The 21,510-nt window shown below is 33.2% G+C and overlaps 4 protein-coding genes across 5 annotated transcripts; 2 read left to right on the top strand and 2 right to left on the bottom strand.

Moving 5' to 3' along the window:
* Positions 1–1,437: 1,437 nt before the first annotated feature.
* LOC106771995 (cryptochrome-1-like) lies at positions 1,438–6,715 on the top strand. Of its 2 annotated transcripts, none has more exons than XM_014658092.2 (6): positions 1,438–1,832; positions 2,297–2,750; positions 3,433–3,654; positions 3,896–4,602; positions 5,566–6,223; positions 6,421–6,715. In XM_014658092.2, exons 2-6 carry the CDS (start codon positions 2,441–2,443, stop codon positions 6,429–6,431), a joined length of 1,908 nt encoding a protein of 635 aa, XP_014513578.1. In that variant the 5' UTR covers positions 1,438–1,832; positions 2,297–2,440; the 3' UTR covers positions 6,432–6,715. The 2 variants fall into 2 exon arrangements, with proteins under 2 accessions (XP_014513578.1, XP_014513579.1); XM_014658093.2 differs by lacking the exon at positions 1,438–1,832 and adding an exon at positions 1,858–2,180.
* Positions 6,716–7,174: 459 nt separating this feature from the next.
* Positions 7,175–8,746, bottom strand: LOC106770852 (basic 7S globulin). Its single transcript, XM_014656681.2, has one exon. It carries the CDS (start codon positions 8,652–8,654, stop codon positions 7,338–7,340), a length of 1,317 nt encoding a protein of 438 aa, XP_014512167.1. The 5' UTR covers positions 8,655–8,746; the 3' UTR covers positions 7,175–7,337.
* A 4,482-nt stretch (positions 8,747–13,228) lies between these two features.
* On the top strand, positions 13,229–14,092 carry LOC106771394 (PRA1 family protein D-like). The gene has a single exon (XM_014657366.2). The coding sequence runs from the start codon at positions 13,328–13,330 to the stop codon at positions 13,838–13,840; it is 513 nt and encodes a 170-aa protein (XP_014512852.1). The 5' UTR covers positions 13,229–13,327; the 3' UTR covers positions 13,841–14,092.
* A 2,264-nt stretch (positions 14,093–16,356) lies between these two features.
* On the bottom strand, positions 16,357–20,141 carry LOC106770573 (E3 ubiquitin protein ligase DRIP2). Its single transcript, XM_022785023.1, has 7 exons — positions 19,553–20,141; positions 18,771–18,870; positions 17,947–18,352; positions 17,376–17,770; positions 17,242–17,292; positions 16,783–16,855; positions 16,357–16,685 (listed from the first exon to the last, which is right to left on the bottom strand). The coding sequence occupies exons 1-7, from the start codon at positions 19,665–19,667 to the stop codon at positions 16,524–16,526; spliced, it is 1,302 nt and encodes a 433-aa protein (XP_022640744.1). The 5' UTR covers positions 19,668–20,141; the 3' UTR covers positions 16,357–16,523.
* Positions 20,142–21,510: the final 1,369 nt, after the last annotated feature.

Genomic DNA, 21,510 nt, shown 5'->3' with positions numbered 1-21,510 from the left:
CTTTCAGTTTCTTTATCTTATTCCATTTTGAAAGACTTTATATGTAATTGTAAAGCTTTTAAATTTCTCTAATTTTGGATGACTGTATAACTAAACACTCATCTAATACATCTAACTGTTTTCCATTATCATGGTTGTTTGCATTCTATACTTATATATGTTTGGTATATAATTTGGGATGTTACAGTTTTGCATAAAAAAACAGCAAAAGAATATAAATATAAAAATAAATTATCAAATGTATATAATATAAACAATTTAATTAAAAAAATTATATCTATATATAAAAATACACATGCACGTACATATTCACGTTTTCGTGCATGGTTTAAAAAGTCTCTATCACCTACCTAATTTTAAAAAAATTAGAAATTGCCTATATACAAAAATGTGTCTGGTATTCTCCACTAAATTAAGACGACTACATATTGTGAATTTATTTATAATGTTATATTTTATTGAATCTTACTATTTTTGTTTTATTTTAAATTATTCTATTGATAAACTTTATGTTCCATTTTACTTTATTCTATATCCAATTTTTTTTCAAACTTTTAAAAAAGTATTATTTTTGTTGTGAAATTTCATTCTTTATCTCTTTTCATCACATTCAACATCTTTATCCTACGAATATTCGTATTCTTTAGTTCTGATTTTTACATGATAAATAATACTGGTCAATGTATTGAGTAATTCAATAATAATCTCTGCAAAGGTAGTCAAAATCATCATTAAAATTTATTATTTTAACTTTTATTTTAGTTTGAAATACAATATTATTTATTTGTTATTGACACATAAAATTAATTATTAAAATTGTTTTGTAATATTCTCATTTGATATCTTTTTAAATAGATAATAAAATTAAGTAATGAGGTTAAAAAAAAAAAACTATCATAATAAGATGCAGGGCTTATAGTTTAAGGTATCATAATCATCATCATTTAGCATATTTGGGAAAGTAGCATGGGAATGTTAATTTATGAATGAGTTTTCACCTTTATACGTGGGAATAAAACTTTTTCTGTAGAATTTGATTATAAAGCTACCAAATTTAATGTTTATAATATATTAAAAGGGAGCCCACTATTTCCATTGTAGTTAAATTACGATTAAATATTTGCACAAAACTTTTGTAGAATCTTTTTCTGAAGAATCTTACTTTTACAAAATTAATTTTAGTTAAAGGATGAAACATTTTATTTTTTTTTGTACAAAATTCCTTATCTAGTGTTCCACTTAGCAGCTAGTTAACGTATCCTCGTACCCAAGAAAAAAAAAATCTTGTTACAGTTCTAATTAATAAGGGTGTCATGATCACTGATGGAAGTAAATCATACATGTCTTTAACAAGGAAAAAATAATTTGGGTTTCATTGCGTTGATATTGTACAGAAGTCGGTGTCATGATTATCTTTTACAAATCACGACGCACAACTGTTGTTGTTACGCCCACCAGGTTTTGGATTTATTGAGGATATTTTTATGATGTTGTGGTAAAAATTTGGTCCATTTTGATGAAGTTGTGGAAACTGCTGGTAGACTCTAGTGACATGTTCAATGTTCTTATCCTTTCGTCTTTGTTAATCATACGTGTCTGTCTCCCACTTTCATCAGTGCACAAACCCTGTGATCTTCCGCACGTGATCACACTCTAATCAGATCCTTCCAACCATCCCAACACACTTCCATGATTCAATCACTGTTGCCTCCTTTAATGCCCTCTATTATTTATTTCTAGCTAAGCTGTAACTTAGGCCGAATCTTTATTTGATTTGATGATTCGGCTGCTGAAGGGTATTTGATATCCTCCTCATATAGTCCCAGTTTAAGGTGTGTTTGAGGATGAATTTGAAGAACTTTCCAGTTATTCATCTCTATATTGAAGATTATTTTCTTATATGATATTTTGAATATTCCAACTCAGTGCTTTGTGGATTTTTATGCTTTTCCAACCTTTATTATTCTTCAGTCACTTTTGTTTCTCGATCGGAAATTTTTCCTCTTTTCTTTTTGTTATTTTTAACTGGTGGTGGTCTTTAAATTGGTGAGTGAGACATGTGGGGATGGGTTCTCTGAGTAGGATTTAGGTTGGATACCTAACACAAAGCAAAGTGGCATCCAAGTTGGACATCCTGATAAGCTACTTGTTTCTTGGTCCACTTTGGCTGTGATTTTTAGGTTCTCATCTCATGCTGCTAACAGATATCTTTATGTTTTTTCGCAAAATTCCAGATCCAAGTTCTGTATCTGATATCTTGTCTTGTCTTAAATTTTCACATATCTTCTTTTGCCAGGGTTCTTGATTAGGAGAACCGTGAAGTGTTGAGGCGAACTTCGTAATTCTTTAATCGGGTACAAGTAACTTGTGGAGAAGTTACTCTGACATGGTATGAGGTTGAAAGTTTTGGCTGTGCCATGAAAAATTGGAAGTGTACAATATGGTTGGCAACAGGACTATTGTTTGGTTTAGAAGGGACCTTAGAATTGAGGACAATCCTGCATTAGCTGCTGCTGCCAGGGAGGGTTCTGTACTCCCTGTTTATATATGGTGCCCTAAAGAGGAGGGACAGTTTTATCCAGGAAGAGTGTCAAGGTGGTGGCTGAAGCAATCTCTTGCTCACCTGGATCGGTCACTGAAGTCTCTTGGGACCAGGCTTGTGTTCATCAAAACTCATAGTACTGTCACAGCTCTTTTGGACTGCATAAAGGCCATTCAAGCAACAAAAGTAGTGTTTAACCATCTATATGGTGAGTGCTGCTGTCAGAATGTAGATGGTGTAGATTTAGCCTTCTATTTTGAATGTTTTAGTCAATTTTGAAGTGCATCCCATCGTATCATATGCTTGGTATCATTTAATGTTTTGGATCTCCAAAAATTGAAGAAGCAAGGGAAGGCTTTTTCTATTGATAAGCTTCGAGGTTGGATACTCCTTGAAGATAGTCCTCGAAACTGAACATATCCGTATGCTCACTGAGTGACAATTACTTGAGGCGTTTTCTCACCCTTACTATTTTGGCTGTGTTTCAGTTTGATAATCTGCTACTGAAAAATGGCGATTGATTGTCAAATATGGAGAGTTTAAAAAAATATACACTGATTCTTATTTGTCATAACACATTAAAAGTCATTATATAGCAGGTAATATGAAGAATTAGCAGTAAATCTGTATTTTTGTTTGTTGACTGTTGATACACAAATGTATGCACTCTATATGCTTTACTTGTTTTAAGCATTCTATTCTAGCACTAGTACTTTTCTTTTGTTTGTCATATTAGTTATTTAGTCTTTTAGATAGCTGCTTAGCTAGTTGAAACATGAGAATTAACTGGTATTAACAAGATTGGTAAATAATGAACAAAATAACTTGGACATAGATTTCATATCAGTCCAGTTGTAGCTAGCTGATCCATGGTTCTTACGCTAAACCAGATCCAGTTTCACTTGTCCGTGACCACAACATCAAAGAAAAACTAGTGGAACAAGGCATCTCTGTGCAAAGCTACAATGGGGATCTGTTGTATGAGCCATGGGAAGTATATACTGAGAGTGGACGTGCTTTCACTACCTTTGAAGCTTTTTGGAAGAAATGCTTGCACAAGCAAATGGATATTGTTTCAGTTGTTCCTCCGTGGCAATTAACTCCAGCTGAAGGTATGATGCGACTATACACATAAATCATGTTACTTTGATTTGATCGTTTCTCGTTAGTATGATTGTTGGTATCAAGTTACTGCAAGAGGTTAAGAAATAAGAAGCAAGTCTAGTTTAAGACAAAGCTTATAGAAAGTAGCTGCAATCTGATAAACTTGTGTTATGATACCAACCTGTCTGCATATTAACTTATCATAGATATAAAACACGTGAGAATTTGTTTCTCTCCTGTGGATTTCAGGAAAAGTTGAGGGTTGTTCAGTGGAGGAACTGGATCTTGAAAATGAATTAGAAAAGCCAAGCAATGCGTTACTGGGACGGGCATGGTCACCGGGTTGGAGAAATGCCGACAAGGCCTTAACAGAATTTGTGGAGCAGCATCTACTTCACTACTCCAAGAAAAGGCTGAAGGTTGGTGGAGACTCCACCTCACTCTTGTCCCCATATCTTCACTTTGGAGAATTGAGCGTGAGGAAAGTTTTTCAAGTGACACGTATGAAGCAAATATTATGGACAAATGAAGGCAACAGTGTTGGTGAAGAGAGTGTAAATCTTTTTCTGAGGGCCATTGGACTTAGAGAGTACTCACGATATCTTTGTTTCAACTTTCCCTTCACTCACGAGAGAGCACTTCTGGGGCACTTAAAGTTTTTTCCTTGGGATCCTGATCCCGATAACTTTAAGACTTGGAGACAAGGGAGGACTGGCTATCCTTTGGTTGATGCAGGAATGAGAGAACTTTGGGCAACAGGATGGATACACAACAGAATAAGAGTAATAGTTTCAAGTTTTGCTGTCAAAATGTTGCTTCTACCCTGGAAATGGGGGATGAAGTATTTCTGGGACACACTTTTGGATGCAGACCTTGAAAGTGATATCTTGGGTTGGCAGTATATCTCAGGTGGCTTACCAGATGGTCATGAGCTCGAGCGCTTGGACAATCCTGAGGTATCAATCTGATGGGATATTTTACACTCTATAATCTAATTTCTATGCACTTTCAAGGTTGCTTAATTAACATAACCTACATTATCACCACCAGGAATAGCAATTTTTTTACACTGCACCGAAACTCTTTTGTTTCCTTACCTCATTTCTATCCTCGTGTGCCATTTTTTTATGTCTAAGGACCCGTTAAATAGTAACACTGCACACAAATAGAAGATATTGATTTTGTGTAGTGAAGCAAAAACTGGCACAGTCTAAGTTGTCGTACTGCCAGTAGGAAAATTAGATAGTTTTTTCATAATTTCTTCAATTCCTTTTATACCTGGTGAAATTCACCCGTTCATATTTCTTCAAGTTTTAAAAGGAAGGATTAATTTTGATCCCTATAAAAGAATTTCCTTTCAGTCATCTCATCTTAATTCTTACAGGTACCATTTTTAGTTGATGATCATAACTAATTTTAATACTTCTAGTCCCTGTAGCCAAGTTCAAAAACGACTAAAAATAGTAAATAAAAGAGACAAATTTTGTATCTACAGGGACCAAATGAGTAATTAAGTTTAAAAGGAATAAATCTTCAAAATTCACAGCTTATCTCCTTTCTATCTCACAGGATAATTTGAAGTTCTGGTTACTAGTACGGGGGCATAAGGACTTCTATGAGATAAAAATTGAAGCTCTCTCATATACCTTATCTAATTTTTTCTTCTTTTTTGTCTCATTGAACATTCATGGCTTTCTTGGTTCCATTTCCGATTAAATATTCTGTAGGTTAGGAATCCTAATAGTTAGAAAGTTATCTTCTGCTGAGATGCATATTGAACTAAGTCTGTTGTTGCACTTTGTCCATGAGGAAAATGAAAGAAGTAATAGTCTCCCTTTTGACTTGATTTCATCTAGAAGGAGGTTAGAAAATTATAAAAATAAAAGTGAGAAGTCTCATATCTGTAATTTTGGTGACAGATTCTAGGGGCGAAGTTTGATCCAGAAGGTGAGTATGTGAGACAATGGCTACCTGAGTTGGCAAGAATGCCAACTGAGTGGATCCATCACCCCTGGGATGCACCACTTACTGTGCTTAGAGCATCGGGAGTTGAGTTGGGTCAAAATTACCCAAAGCCAATGATTGATGTAGATTTGGCCAGAGAAAGACTCACTGAAGCTATATTTAAGATGTGGGAATCTGAGGCAGCAGCAAAAGCTGCTGGCACTGAACCAAGGGATGAAGTTGTTGTAGACAACACTAACAGTGTTGAAAACTTGGACACTCCAAAAGTTGTCTTTCTGGAAAAGGCTTCGTGTGCTACTGTTTCTGCTAATGATCAGAAGGTGCCAGCACTACCGGATTCCAAGATAGACCACCCTCCTACTCGTAAGAGGCCAAATTGTATGGTAGAGGAGGGGCAGAACCAGGATAACTCTCAAAATCATAACAAAGATATTGGAATGTCAAGCATTGACCAAGACATTTGCTCCACAGCTGATTCTTCATCATGCAAGAAGCAGTGTGCCAGTACAAGTTCATATTCATTTTCAGTTCCACAGCAGTGTTCCTCATCTTCAAATCTAAAGTGGCCATGGCAAGAACAGATTGACATGGAGCAGAGTTCTAGCAAAGATGGTAAGTATATTCTTACATTTCCAACGGAGAAAAGAAATGAAAATACAGTCTCAAACAAGAGACATTTACAAAAATTATTTGAATAAACCGATTTACAATGATGTTATCTTTTATAACTATTATGATTATTTGTGACTCAATTCTTTGCAACTTTGTTGGCTTTTTGGGGATACTAATAAATAAGAGTTTCAATGCAGGAGCTATGTGAAATCGATGTTGTTCTTGTTGATAAATCCAATAGCAGCAGCAGGACTCACGTGAAGAAAATGGTGGCATATTTTAGAACTGCAGTTTGTTTAGCATATGCTATCAATGAGTTGTGTAATAGGTAATGAAATCCAACAAGAAGAACACGGATTAAAACAACAGTGAACTTTGTATATTATGAACTTGAGCGATTGGCTGGTCCAAAAGCATTCTGACAATCTCGTAGTTACAAGCTATATCAACAAATACTCTACACAAAACATTAATTTCATTCGTGTTACTCGAGCCTTTTCTTTTTGCGCAATTACACTATTTTCCGAAATGTAATTAAATAATAACTGGAAAACTAGTACAACCTTTCTTAATCTTGTTAGAATTTAATTCAATCATGGGCAATTAAATGTTTTGGTTGTTGACACACTATGCATAGGTTTCCCTTTTTTAATGGTTTAGTGGTTTCCTTTTGGTAACGCTTCAGCGTGGGCATGAATGATCTAAAAGCTAGTTCATGTTTTTGGCACATCCAAGGTTATTTAATCAACAATTTTTTTTCTCTAATTCTTCCAATGTGAGATTTTTCTCACTTCAAATTATAAACCGACACCTTGTAACTTGTATCAAACAGTTAGCTATTTGATTGAAACAATCACCCATCTAGCGTGTGCAAAGGAATGGATCAACACGAGACCAATTCCAATGGTTTATCTATTAACGTGCCAATGTAGATTGGTAAAAACCAGAAAGTAATGGAACAACCTGCTCTTTATTTTCAGACTAGACATAAGGCAATGAAGTTTGAAGGCTATTAGTAAAGATAACCTCACTTATTATTCATCACCTCGTCTAAACACACATTGATCTTAACCTACTACAATACAAATTATGATTATAGTAGAGTAACCAAATTCTAAGTAGAAGAGGTAAAGTTAAAGTTGGCACAGTTGGCGTGTTCCAAGAAGATCGAGCGGAAGCCAAGCCTTGAGGTTGCCAAATCAAACTGTAGGAAGTTGTTCTCCAACTGATGTGCTCCGATGGTGATTGAAGTCATTGGGTGAGAACCACCCACCACAAATCCAACTTGGGCTGTGCTTGGGCCTGATCCAGCATCCACAAAGCCCAAGCAAATTACATCATCAAACCGCACCATTGAATTTGCTCCGATGATGCTCCATACCACTTCCTCATTCTGCAACACCAGATTTATGGTAGGCACAGCCGGGCCCATTGGTGTATACCCAATGTCTTGGTTCGCAAAGCAAGTCCCAAATGGAGCCACGGGTGCAACAGTAGCGGCTCCAACTGCTTTCACAAAGGCCTCAGACACAGCTTTGTAAATTGAGGTCTCCATAACAGTGTATGGATTAACAGTGCTAATCTTAGTCCCACCAACGCCATTTCTATCTATAGACAAAAGGGTCTTGTTCAACGGGACTTCTTTGTCAGAAATTCTTATAGATTTCACTCCAATGAAGTATTCAACCGACGGTTCCCCCAAGAAAGAGGCAGGAGCAGTGCTGACAGGGTTTGTAAGCAGCGGGGTGAAAGTGAGAACCTTGGAGAGATCTTGGTTCAAATAACCAAAATTATAAGGGCCGTCACCAAAAAACATAACACCATCTGTCATAGTGGAGGAACTCAAGCAAATGGCAAATTTTCTGGGGAAGCTGAAAGCTGAGGCAAATTGAGAAGGAAAGGAAACTTTAGTCCTGCCAAGACCAGCCATGCCTGTAACACCACTGGCAAGGCCGTTTTGGACAACATTTGATCCACATATAAAGAGAAACTTGGGCACAGAAACCACCCTTACAGGATTGTTTCCATCGGTGGAATTGGTAGCAACAACATCAGAATGAATGTCACCATATGTGGAGACCCCAGTTACAGTGTTGCTAGGAGAGCGACCGCAAATTTTCTCCCCACTGCAACCGTGCGACCCGAACAGTGAGCACTGAGCAGAGCCACAACGGACAGGTTTAGAAGTGGATGAGACATAGCCCTTTTCACAGTTCACCCAAAAGTAACCACCACCAAGATCAACGGTTAGCTTCACCGGCACAAGTGGGGTTCTTTGTTTGATTCGGGTGACATACTGAGGAACAGAGGCAGAAACATCTTTGGTGACGGGAAGAACAAGTGCTTTTGGTCTGGAAGAGGTTTGAGCTATGGAGGAGGAGATAAACAACGTAAGAAAGGACAAAAATAAGAGTTTAGCAGAGGCTGCCATCGGAACAAGGCAAGCATAAACTGTAAGGAAGTAGAAGAGACGTGAAGATAAGATAAAAAGGAAACGTTTTAATGATGTGCATAATATGGAGAAGGGTTGGTACATACTTATATAGCTTCTTCATGTTTGACTTTTCTTCGCTTTTGGATGAGTTTCAGCAAGTTGAGCACACAGATTTGTTAGTTAAATAACGCGTGTCACTGTCAAAAGTGGCAGCTGAGTTGATGCAATCGTAGATTCAAACATCTCCACCACTTCTTTCGTAAGATGATACTGAAATTTGGATTGCCTCTGGTCAATAAGTTCACATCGCCACACCGACACTGTTGAATGAAATATAGGATGATTTCAATTTTAATCCATAAACACCAAATTTGATCCTTAGTTAAATGATCAAGATGCACAGATTTATATGTAAATAAGTTTATAAAAAATGTTATTATGCATTTAAGTTTACGTGTAACATGTTTACTTTAGTTTTGCATGCATTTTAAACATAAGCTACGATGGGATGAAATTTAAATAAATATACATGCTTGAATTATTTATAGTTTTATATCTTTGTTCTTTTTAAATATTTATAGATTTTTTTTTTCAAAGAAACACTGCTATAAATTCAAAGTCCTGGTGTCTATTACTTTTGTCTCTCCTGTTTTTCCATTATTCAATTTTATGACATTGTACACGTAAAATACAATTCAAGTTTTCTTTTGTGACATGAAGAGAGAAAAATAAATAAAAATAGAACAAAGTTTTTTGATTCTTTTTTGTGTTTGAGAGCTATTTGTTTTGTGTTTTTGGAGCTTGAGTGTATAGTCGTCGAAGAGTAACATATTTTGGAGAAATTAGATTCTAATACTGTAAGATGGATAGTAATGATAGAGATACAAGAGTACCTTGAAATTATTCGAAGTTATTTAATAGCTGTGGTAGAGATAAAATAAAAGGTGGTTTTGTGAGGTGGAGAGAGATAAGGTTTTGTTTGGACATGGAATTATTTGTCACATAGGTTGATATAAAAAAGTACGCCACTTTTTGAGCATTTTTAGTTAATTTCTTAAATTATTTGTGACTAATAAGTTTTTATGTCTACCATTAAGTTTTATTTTACTAATATAAAGAGAGACTAAAAAAATAAAATTATAAATAACTTAATAAAAATGTAATGAATTATTTATAAAATTTACTTATCTTTTAAGTTTCATTTACTTTGCCATCGTACAAGAGTGATATAAGGATGAGACACATGTCATCATGACATTTAAGTGTTTATATTTATTTATAATAAAAATTGATTGATAAAAAAAAAACTTGTATACAGGATAAATCTTAAAGAGTGTCACAACTGAAATCGTAACGAGATGACGATTCAAAAAGAAAATGATTTTTTGTGAAAAAGTTTTTGAATCGTCACCATAGTTTATTCTAAAAAGCTACGGAAAAACCTTAAAATGATAAGGTACTGTTCACGAAAACTAAATATTGAATTTAGAAGTCGATTACGTTAAGTGTAAGAAAAGTATTAACATCCTACAACACTTGCCCGAAGACAATACCTTTAATTAAAAAAGTGAATAAATATGTGGTTTGTAAAATGTTTAATTATTCTTAAAAATAAAACTCTAAAAAAACAAAATATATTTTTTATTTTTGTGTGCCCATGGTGCTGCTTGCACCATTTTGCATTTTTTTTGTTTTTTTTTTCTTGTTTTGTTTTTCTTAAAAAACTAAATAAAATACAACATAAAAAAATTAACATAAAAAAATTAAAAAAAATAAAAATAAACAAAAAACTTATATTATTCAATCAGTCGAACTAAATTGAGTATTGACGATGAACTGATTATAAAAATGTATAAGTCAACATTTCAACTTCAAAGAAGAAGAGAAGCATTGGAAAACAAAATTAATTAATGTGTGGGTCTTTGTCCAACTTTAAGTTCCAAAATTGATGTAGACACCTTTTACATATTACAATCTCTAGAATTTGTTCACGGAATGCAACTAAAATATTTAATCACATTTTTATTAGCTAATGATATGCTAATAGCACTCCTCGGTATCGGCCACGTAACAGCCATTTTAAGGAAAAAACATCAATTTAAGAAGTCAACAAAAAGTAAAGACCCGTTTATTTTAATAAAAAATACTTTTTCAAGACATAATTACTAATAAAATGGTCTTATATCTCTCTAATGTTTTTGTTTAAAAAGTACAGAGCCGTGGAGTGCTTCACTTTTCTTATTTGTTAATGAGATTACATAAATAATTAGAATATGATATTTTAACAACTTTTTAGCAACAGATTATCTATTAATATTTTATTAATCTGTATATTTGAAATAGATCAATCATATATAAATAATTATAAAAGAATAGTAACAAATTATTAAAAATATATTTTTCTAAATAATTAAATTTAATGATTGAAAAATGCAAATGTACGTTAACAAATTTACTTGGATTTATTAGCATACACCTAATCAATCGTTAAAACATATGATATGTTATCTAAGTATTTAAAATTTAAAATAAAATACAAATATTAACCTTTTATTTAATAATATAAACTATTAAACAAAATATCATATTCTGATAATGTAAGATAAATAGATAAAAATTATAAAGTATCGATACTTTTGAGAGTAACAATTATAATTTATAAAATATTGGTAAGGTCAGAGTAATAATTATACCAACATAATATTTGTACAAGGTTTTAAAAAACAAATAAGTCTCTCAAAAGATAAAAAATATCATACAACATTTAGTTAAACTTAAATAAATCACTAGACAACATCATCCACTCCATCAACAATATATCAACACTTAATTCATCACCGGCTCATACCAATAGGTTATCACTACCAAAGAGAATTTCATAAACCATTTAACATATCATATATTAATTCAATATTTATAACATTCTATCAATCATACAAACATATAAATAGTTGACTTTAAATTCAATTATCCAAATACACATTTTGACATATGTATGCAATATAGGTGTGTACTTGTAACAGTGTTTATACTTTGCTGAGTCATAAATGCATAGGTTAATACCCTACTAGTGACAAGATAAATCTTTCAACCTGAGACCAAACCTTAGAGTAAAGACCTCATGTCATTCTCTCCCCCATCTCATTCATTTCTATATGAGTTGAATAGTTGATAGTATATCAAAATATACCTACTTTTAGAATGCTCACATGTCAAAGCATATACTAATAACATCACCACCAATTCTTTTTTAGATTGCTTTCAAGTACTCTCATGTCATATTATAAACTAACAATTGTTTTCATATTCACATGTCCATACACATTAAACACATTATGAGAGGTATATGAAATTTAGTTAAAATTATTATATTTAGGTAAAAGTAAAAGTATTTAAATAATTATTTTAATTATAAAAAAATTATTTAAAATATAAAATTAAAAACAAATGTCAACAGAAAAAACTCCTTTACATATAAATATAAATTAATGTATAAAATTAATAAAATAATTATTTTAATTTAAAAATATTTAAAAGATAAAATTAGAAAATAAATATAAATCATATTTTCAAAATAATTTAAAATATATATTTTCTGAATATTAGTCTTGAAAACATAAATTTTGAAAGTTTTCCAAATATAGGTTTTTAATTTAATTATTGGGTTGTTTTGTGTCCGAGAGGGGATGAGCACGTGAAGCGATGGAACGATGTCCTTTTTAACCGCCTCCTGCTCTTTGGAGCAGCTTTCTGATAACTTGTGCCAGAAATTCATTTTCTTCGGTGATTTTCATGTATTTTTTATCATCTTAGGCTCCAATCAAATACTTTCAAATACGCAAAATATTAAAATGATAGTAATTTTTTGTTGTAAGTTGCGAAAAAGTGGTATTTTTAATACATTGTAATTTTATTTTAAATTTTAATTTAAGTCATATCAGCATAATTTCATGTATTGTGTGAATTCGTGTAATCTTGCTACAATTTGAATGTATTAAAATATAAACTGAAATTATATAAGTTTGATAGGATTATAGTATATTATATTCTATTTTTAATTTTAATTGAAGTCATGTGAATTTTGTATGACTTTATTAAATTTGTATCAAGTATGACTTTTTCGTAATAAAGTCATACTAAACTAATAAGATTTGTCTATTTTTAGTTTTAAAATTATACTATTTTAATAATTTTGGAAACAAAAATATTCCGTTTTTGTGTTGTTGTCTAATCACTCTCAAATGCATTTTAAACGGAAAGACATCAAATACATTTCAATATTAATGAAAAAAATAATTGTAAGAATTTATTATTTGTTTTCATAATTTTTCAGGATCTATAAACTCGATCTTTTCAATATATTTATGAAAATATTTTCTGGACAGTGTTAGTATTTCTTAAAAGAAGTTATTATTAAATATTAAAGGAAAGGTGGAAAGAAAAAATGAGGTGGAAGAAGCAATTAGTTATGTTTTTGGAGGTGGTTGTTGATGGTTAGTTGGGCCAAGAGGGCCCAATTGTAAGAGAGAGACGAGAAGGGAGTGTCTTGTTAAAGAAAGTTGGTCTTGGTTGGTTCCATCGACGACTCATTCACTCACTGGTCTTCTCTTATTTCCAATTCAAAATCTAAAACTCCGATTCCAAATTCCATCAATCTTCTGCACACCACAATGTTGCCCTCTACGGAAATGCTCGCCAATATAAAGGAAGCAAGTCAAACCGTTATCTCCACGCGCCGCCCGTGGCGCGTATTTCTTGACCTCTTCGCCCTCACCCTCCCGTCCTCCATCTCCGAAGCCACCACGCGCCTCGCTCACAACGTCACCTACTTCCTCTTCAACTACGCCCTCATCCTCCTCCTCATCTTCCTCCTCACCCTCTTCCGCCACCCACTCCCTCTCCTTATTTTCCTCCTCCTCTCCGCCGCCTGGTACTTCCTCTACTTCTCCCGCGATGACCTCCCCCTCGCAATCCTCCCACTCGCGTTTCTCACCGTCGTCGCACTCTTCGTTACCGCTGCCTGGCTCAACCTTCTTCTTGCCCTCCTAAGTGAGGCCGTGGTGGTTTTCCTGCACGGCGTGCTCCGGAGTACGGAAGACCTTGTCGGGGACGATCAAGATTCCCCCTATGGCAATATGCTGCTTGGTGACACTCCCGCCTCTGGTGCCTATGTACCTGTTTGATTTCTCTTTTTCCATTTCTCAACTCTGATGTACAATTCACTAACAATCACGCATTTATTCATGTATGCTGCATTCATTGTATCAAATTTGCCTTGTTATTAGATGAATGATCCCATGTAATTGGTGTGCTGCTGGGGATTTCTCATCGTTATGATAGGGTTTCCATACGACTTTGCCCTGTCATGTGCTAGGCTGAACTGAAAGAAAGCAAAAATAATGCATTTGAGGACAATTTAAATGTAGTTCTTGTAACTGTTTCTGCTACTAGTCTAGTTTCTCTTCTAAAACCTGCCAATTTTGATTGAAACACAGTACAGCAATACCTAATTTCTGCATCTAAGTGTTGGTAATCTTCATTTCCACTTGCATCATTGTGCCTGAATGATTTCCTGTTTTTTGGGGTGGCACCCTAGGGTTTGTATGGATTTGCGTTTGCATTATAAAAGTCTCCTTAATTGTGTTAGAACCAGCTATCAACAATGTAATACCTGACTGTATTTCGCCATAATTTGTTATCTCCTTGAATGTATAAATTGGAATCAAATGTCCTATAAACTGGTATTACTGTTGAGTGTGGGATATATTTCCCCAAGCTTGTGCATGCCATTGCTGACAGCATTATGCCCTTTTTAGTGTGATAGTTTATTGCACTCTCATTGTAAACTTGTTTCTTTATCAACGATCATGTTCTCAGAAGAGTTGTCTGGTGAATTACCTGCTTTCAAAATCAATTCTGCAAACTAGATGTATCATGCGCTAGATCTTTGGTGTAAACTTTCTGTTGTGCAGTTGCTACTTAACTATCTGTTGTGCTGCAAATTTTCTTATTCTACAGAAGTATTCCTCTGTTTTTACTTTTAATTTCCGAACGTACTTTTGTCATGTGACAAGTTCGACAAATTTCTACTTTTATCGGAGTCTCTATCATCTAGGTGGATACAAGTTCCAAAGAGAAATTCATTAGCCTATAAAGTAAATAAAAAATTCAAAGAGGATGATGAACATTCAAATTCTCTTTGATCAATTTAGGTCCTGCGCTTTTTCAGGAAAGAAAAAAAAATTGTATGTAGCGTCTTTCATTTTGTTTTAATCGGTAAGCTTGTAATCTAATTAATTAGAATTTGTCAAGCGCTTGAATTCTCCGATTTTTCGCATGCAACATGTATATATTTGGAATAGTAGCGGCGGTACAGACCTTGCAACAGTCAATGCGATCAATTTTTGGGTGTAAAAATTATCCCCTTAAGTGTATTGTTGCAAACATTAGCTGTTCTTTTATATTCCCCTTTTAAGCAACAGAATAAATGCAACTATTATTTACAATTATTATCCAAAAGTAACAAGACGTTAATCGTTAGTCTGGTGTCAGTGTCACGTGCCTAATATTTGCTCTTTGCTCACGAGAATGAAGCATAGAAAGTTATTCAATTTTGTCTCTAGAATTTTGATTCCCTTTTAAATTCTCTGCTTTTGTACTCTTAAATATTGATGATGTTATTCCTGTTTTGGACTTCTAGTGTGTTCCGGAAAAGGTAATAAGTTAGATTTGAGAAATAAGAATGAACGTGAATTTGTTTAAGAAATTTAAATGGCTATTGCTAAGAATATAATAATACAAACTAATTCGAACTTAAAATATTTATTTTGTTGAGTAGTCAGTTATTTAACATCTGCTTTTACTCGCAACAGGCTTTAGATTAGTTGATATCTTCTCCGTTTGGGTTAGTTGAACTGTTGTGAGAAAGGAAGACAGAATTTTCATTTTAAACTTCCCTCTTGAATCTACATGTAAACTACAACAGCAGTTCTTCTCTTTTGAATTCTTAACCATTGTCAATATGCACTGATTTAACAGGTCGCTTTTTTCATTTTTAACGTGTTAGATTAGAATAAATAAAAATAATCTAACGTATCTATCTCTTTCCTTCTCTTTTTTCCTGTCTCTCTTCCCTCTGAAGGGATATTTATATGTATCCCAAGGAGTTTAAATAAATCAATTTTCATGAAAAAGAATTATTGGTTGCCAAACTAACCATATTTGTGAGTGTAATAACATAAATACAACATTTAATAATATAAATACAACTTTTGATTAACATTTATTATATTTCCCATCATATCATTATTTATACTTTATTTCTTTTTTTTCTATAACATAACTTGCGGTTTATTTTATAGTTCTAACTTCCAAAAGCAAAATCGTATTCGGACCATCATCGAATGCTTGCGAGATCTGTAATGCATATTTTCGAAAAATTATTATTATTATTATTATTATTATTATTAGTATTATCATCATCATCATCTTATTCTCTGCTGTTTTTTTGTTCTCACATTATTTATCACATGCACTCATATTTTTGTCTTCCATTATGTTTTTATCCATCTCTCTTTACATATACCAATACACTAAAAGAATAGGATATAATTTGAAAAAGTTCATACTTTTTTGTGCATAACCAAAGAAGCAATAAAAAAGAGAAGATAAATGAAAAATAAGTGAGACATATAAAAAAGGATCATAACATGAAAAGAAGATCTAATTCCAATAAACAATAAAATCTATTGTAAAATGAAGGGTATAATGTATTTACCGCAAATGGTCAATAGAAAAAGTTAGGGGCTTCTAAATAGACAGATAAATTATAAAAATTCTCTAAGACCAAGGAGGTAGTTTGAGGTGTTAAGCCTTTCGACCATACGAAAGAACCATGATAAAATCCTTGGCTGAACTTCCAAAAGATGTCAGAATCTCATTCTTTGGAACTGTTTTCAACCAGATGTCTACTAAGCTGTTCAGTTGCAATGATGATAAAACTGGCTGCCCTTGTAATGTGATCTCCACCTGAAAGTGTAAACCATAAAAACCAATTAGCTTCTGAAAAATAGATATACTTCGTTTCACTAAGCTGTAAGCTTTAGCAAAAAGAGAACAAATTTACCTCAGTTTCGCTAGCAAGACCAAGCTTCTTCACGAGATACTTTTTAATGCAGGAAACAGTTACACTGCCATCCCTGTAATGATTTAAAGATTTATTAGTGGAAGGTATCAGTTATACTACCAGTTTGTGCTTGATAAGAAAGATAAATTAGATAAATATATAATTACCAAAATGTCTGACAAACCAAAATTGACAATGTAGATGGATAAGGAATGAGAACGATATCATATGGCACATATACAGAATGACACAAGAACTTATATAGACAAAGGGATGCCAGAGGAGGACAGTGAAAGTATGGTTTATAGCATATACAAGTGAATATACAGAAACAGCTCTTTACCAATGAAACAGCAGCCAGATAAGCCATTATTTCAAGCATGGCGTGCCATGCTCATTCAAGCACTAAAAAACCAGCCAACAAAAAAACTCAACAGAAAATAGGAATATAAAACTCACTTGACTCGTAGGTAGCACGAAGATAGTTGTGGCAATGGTGCACTTCCTTTTCTGTATACGGAAATTAAAAGGTTAGACATTCACAAAATTAATATGATTATCAATGTTAAATATGCCATCAAGCGTAATCTCACTTCTCTTCTGCAGCAACCAAGCAGAACCAGATTGGACCAAACTCTTTGCTGCTTTCACTGTCGGAATCAGTTTCAGATGGTGCTGGAAAATTCAAGTCCTCCGAGATTTTTGGTCTTTTTTCTCGGGTGCTCACAATAGGTTTTACTGAATCTGAGCTTGAAGGAATTGACCCCTTTTGGTTACCATTAGTTTTGTGACCATGGTTGTCGATTTGGACCATACCAACCTGAGGGTCATCGTCATTAGAGTGCACAAGTACTGAAGTGACACCATTTTCTTGCATGGTGGAATGACTACGGGACTTGCGTTTTCTTCCAGCTCCCACCTGGCTATTTATTGGCTCAAACATGTCAGCCTTTTCATTCCTTAACCCAGTATTTGGTTTTGAAAGATTCTGCATATCACAGGAAATGGTCATGCACTAAATAAAACATAAATGTGAATAGCATTTGAACAAAGGTTAAAAGAAAAAAGGTCAAAATAACATTAGCTTCCCTTAAAAGGAGAGGCACACTGAGGATTAAGAAAGAAAAACCAGATAAAGATTAGATGATGAGAGAAAATGTATACCGGAATTCTGATTTTGAGAGTTCCGCTGGAAGTTTCAACTCGAGGCTGATCACCCTCTGTCTTTTCTTGTCCCGGAGGTTGTGCAGAGCAAATGAATTTTATTCTTGCCGCAGCTTTCGCTCTTCTAGCGGATCCAATTGTAGCGCCTTCTTCCCCAAATTCAGCGTCACCCTGGTTTTCATCTTCCTTATCACCTTCCACTTTATCAAGTTTGGGAGATGAAATATCTGCTTCTTCGGCAATGAGAACTTTTCTAAAACCAGCTTTGGATATTTCTCTATTGGGTTTTAATGAAGAAACTAAGTTCTTCTTTATTTTGGCTAACAATTTGGCGGCAGGTTCCTCATCATTTTGATCTTGAAATGGGAAAATTTTGTCCCTCAATTCTTGCTTACGAGTATCTGACCTGTTCATCCCAAAACAATATAGTAGTCAGGCAAAATACAGGAAAACTCCAAGGACTAGGAGAAAAAGAAAACAAGACTTTCAACCATCAAATAGAAATAACAGCTGGGAAAAAGAAGAAGCAGAATTGATCACATCAATTTTCTTTCAGGGTGCATGCATTGATTCAAATAATCAGATATCTCATTCACTTTTTTTCCAGTTACAAACAACCTTACTTTTTGGTATATCCCTGTATGGTTGGTTCTACACTGAATATCAAGTAATTTCATGGAAAAAAAATGTTTTGACAGTATAATCATCTAATGATGACTCAAATTACAATGCATGATTTAGTGATGTGAGACCAGCAACTGAAACAGAGAGAATATTAGAACAATCTGCCAGCACTATGGAAGGATCATCTTCCTTGTGACTACCTTAATTTGTCGAGTGGAGAACAACCCAAGTCTGTATTGCAAACGGGACAATGATTTAATTTCTCATCTATTAACTTCTTTTCTATACATTCCCTGCAAACTGTTGGAAAACTCAAGAATTAGACTTGCAACTTGCATACAGATTTGGAAACAGAAATGTATATGGAAAAGTCAAAACAATGAGTGGTAGTTTTTATGATAGAAACTATAGCATAGTTTCTAGCAGAGACTTCTAAGTTTCTCAAAGAAGAACCATTTTGCAGATTACCAGATACAATAGAAATTGCTGGTTATTTAGAGACAATTATATTTGCTAATTTCACTCCAAAAATATACCCATACCTTGTTCCTTTACTGTAAACTTAGAAACAGTTTAAGCCTGCAAAATTTAACTAACTAATTTTGAGAAAAATATCTTGTTTTGAATCACATGCATAAGAAGAGTAAAAACATGATGCAGAAAATACAGTATGCCGTTTTGCCAAAAAAAAAAAAAAGACAGAACTCTATGCTTGATGTGTAAATACTAAGTGTAATTTTTTTAGCTGTATGGAAGCTAAATCAAGTCATTGTTAACAAAGAATTTCAATAAACCCATTTTATAAGTTGGCCATAAATCAGAGAGATGAGACATTAGGTCTCCCAAAACATAAAAGGGAAAAAAAGAAATTCAAAGAAAAATACCAAGAAATTAGTTCACCAGCATAAAAAAAAATTAAAAATTGAAAAAGCATAAGACCAAATAGAAACAGAGAAAGTAGAAGAGAAAAGGAAAGACTTACAACTATGACAGCACTCTGTTATTGTGGCTGCGTTTCTCAACCATTTATTGCACAAATAACATGTGACGGCTTCTGAGAGCTTCCGCAAGTTGACCTTCATGAGTTCCTTTGTCATCGCTATTGCCTTTATATCTATCTCCCTCTGAGAAGGACACACTCGTGAACAAACATACACAATAAAAAAACACAGACACCTCCGTACTCACGTAGCCAGCATGGTGCATGTCACCGAACAACGACAGCAAGACATAAAAACATGCCAGTTTTACATCATTCTCAACGAGAAACCGGCTACAAAAATAAGGAAAATAGATTCCACTTGCAGAGAAAAAACAAAGGGTTTCAAGAATTGTGCATGATCCGACTATGGCACGACTCTGAGATGATTGACATACGTCGAGGAAAACAAAAAAGTGAGATCCTTGGAATATCGTAGGTTGTTTTGCTCGATTTGTACAATGACGATGGTGGTTTGGATTTATCTCTTGATGGCTGAAAAATTCTAATCGGTGAAATATGGTTTGATGTGTATGAGAGAGAGGGAATGTGTGTGCTTGAAAGAGAATAGAGAAATGTTAGTGTGACAGAGGGGTTGTGTTATTGAGGGATCTCTTTTGAGGCACACATGAAACATTATAAATAGGATCTGGAACCAATCATCTCCCTCTTACACATGCTTCTATAGGGCAACACTTATATTTTCTTTACATTCCTATCTAATCTACAACACATTTAAGATTTTTATTTTAAATAACAATTAATATAATTAACCCACTTATTTATATTAACCTATAATTAATCCCTATATTTTAATGTCCCTCATTAATCTTAAGTACTATTAATACATTTTCACTTTTTTTACTATTATATCATAAATATATTAAATCAACTATTTTGACTGCCTATTGGACTTACTGTTACACCAATCTTATGCATTTATTATAAAAGAGAGAGAATATTATGATGCACAGCACATAAACAATATTGTGGAAAAAAAAATACTGTAAAGGTAAATTTTACAATAATTGATAAAGAGAAAATACCATGTAAAAAAACTATTTTCTTTTATGATAAAAATATTTTGTGTGAAAAACATATAAAATAATAAGAATCTCTAATTGATATACAGAGACTCTAATTTCCCCCTAACCACGATCTTACAAAAATGATCAGTAGAAAATGTGAATCAAAAATTAAATTACAGAAAAAAGTTGTACAAGAAGCAAAGTTCCTAAATACCTCTTTCTTTAGATATTAAAATGGAGTAGTGATATGTTTACATGACTAAAAAAATATTTACATTACAATTCAAAATAATAATATTTAATTATATATTTTAGTTATAATAATGACTATGTGGCATATCACAAACTTATTATAAATTAGTCAACATGTTTACAAAATATTTTAGTTATATATTGATCATTGCCCAATAATAGAAAAAGATAGAAAAATGTAATGCTCAGTACAAAAATTCAATTAGACAGGAGAAAAAAATTCCTAAATGTGCTTTTAGACATAAAATTAATTAATTACAAAAGAGACACATATCACAAACCTTTATTTTCTTCAAAGCAACACAGCTTGCAAGGTTATCAACAGAATTGAGGATGAGAGAGTGCCTAAAAGGATGGGAGATTCAATTCCATTGAAAAAGTATTTTATGAGATGAATATATGAAGTTTAATGTGTAAATATTTCTTAAATAAACCAATAATGACTAAGCATATCTATTGGACTCTCACTTACTTATATAATATATATCAGTAAATATTATATATTACTTATATAATACACATGTAAAACATATTTTAGATAGTTAAATTTTAATAGTATTTAATATTTGTTAAAACTCTTATATTTAAAATTTTAATTTCAATTTGCAGTTTTTGGGGTAAAAAAAATAATGCTAAAAATATTTATTATAAATTTATGGATATGATAGGGGCTTACTTTTT

The sequence above is a fragment of the Vigna radiata genome, chromosome 8 (assembly GCF_000741045.1).
Source record: "Vigna radiata var. radiata cultivar VC1973A chromosome 8, Vradiata_ver6, whole genome shotgun sequence".
In the NCBI taxonomy this organism is placed as follows: Eukaryota; Viridiplantae; Streptophyta; class Magnoliopsida; order Fabales; family Fabaceae; genus Vigna; species Vigna radiata.
This window is presented reverse-complemented; position numbering and strand designations above follow the sequence as displayed.

Bases quoted from the DNA above. Each gene is read 5' to 3' on its own strand.
- LOC106770573 (XM_022785023.1), bottom strand. From the start codon at position 19,667: ATGACAAAGGAACTCATGAAGGTCAACTTGCGGAAGCTCTCAGAAGCC. The intron at 18,353-18,770 runs GTAGTCACAAGG...TGGGATGAACAG, and splicing joins TCTCCACTCGACAAATTAAG to GTCAGATACTCGTAAGCAAG. The intron at 17,771-17,946 runs GTATACATTTTC...TGTGATATGCAG, and splicing joins CTCTCAAAATCAGAATTCCG to AATCTTTCAAAACCAAATAC.
- LOC106771995 (XM_014658092.2), top strand. From the start codon at position 2,441: ATGGTTGGCAACAGGACTATTGTTTGGTTTAGAAGGGACCTTAGAATT. The intron at 2,751-3,432 runs GTGAGTGCTGCT...ACGCTAAACCAG, and splicing joins AGTGTTTAACCATCTATATG to ATCCAGTTTCACTTGTCCGT. The intron at 3,655-3,895 runs GTATGATGCGAC...TGTGGATTTCAG, and splicing joins GCAATTAACTCCAGCTGAAG to GAAAAGTTGAGGGTTGTTCA.
- LOC106771394 (XM_014657366.2), top strand. From the start codon at position 13,328: ATGTTGCCCTCTACGGAAATGCTCGCCAATATAAAGGAAGCAAGTCAA.
- LOC106770852 (XM_014656681.2), bottom strand. From the start codon at position 8,654: ATGGCAGCCTCTGCTAAACTCTTATTTTTGTCCTTTCTTACGTTGTTT.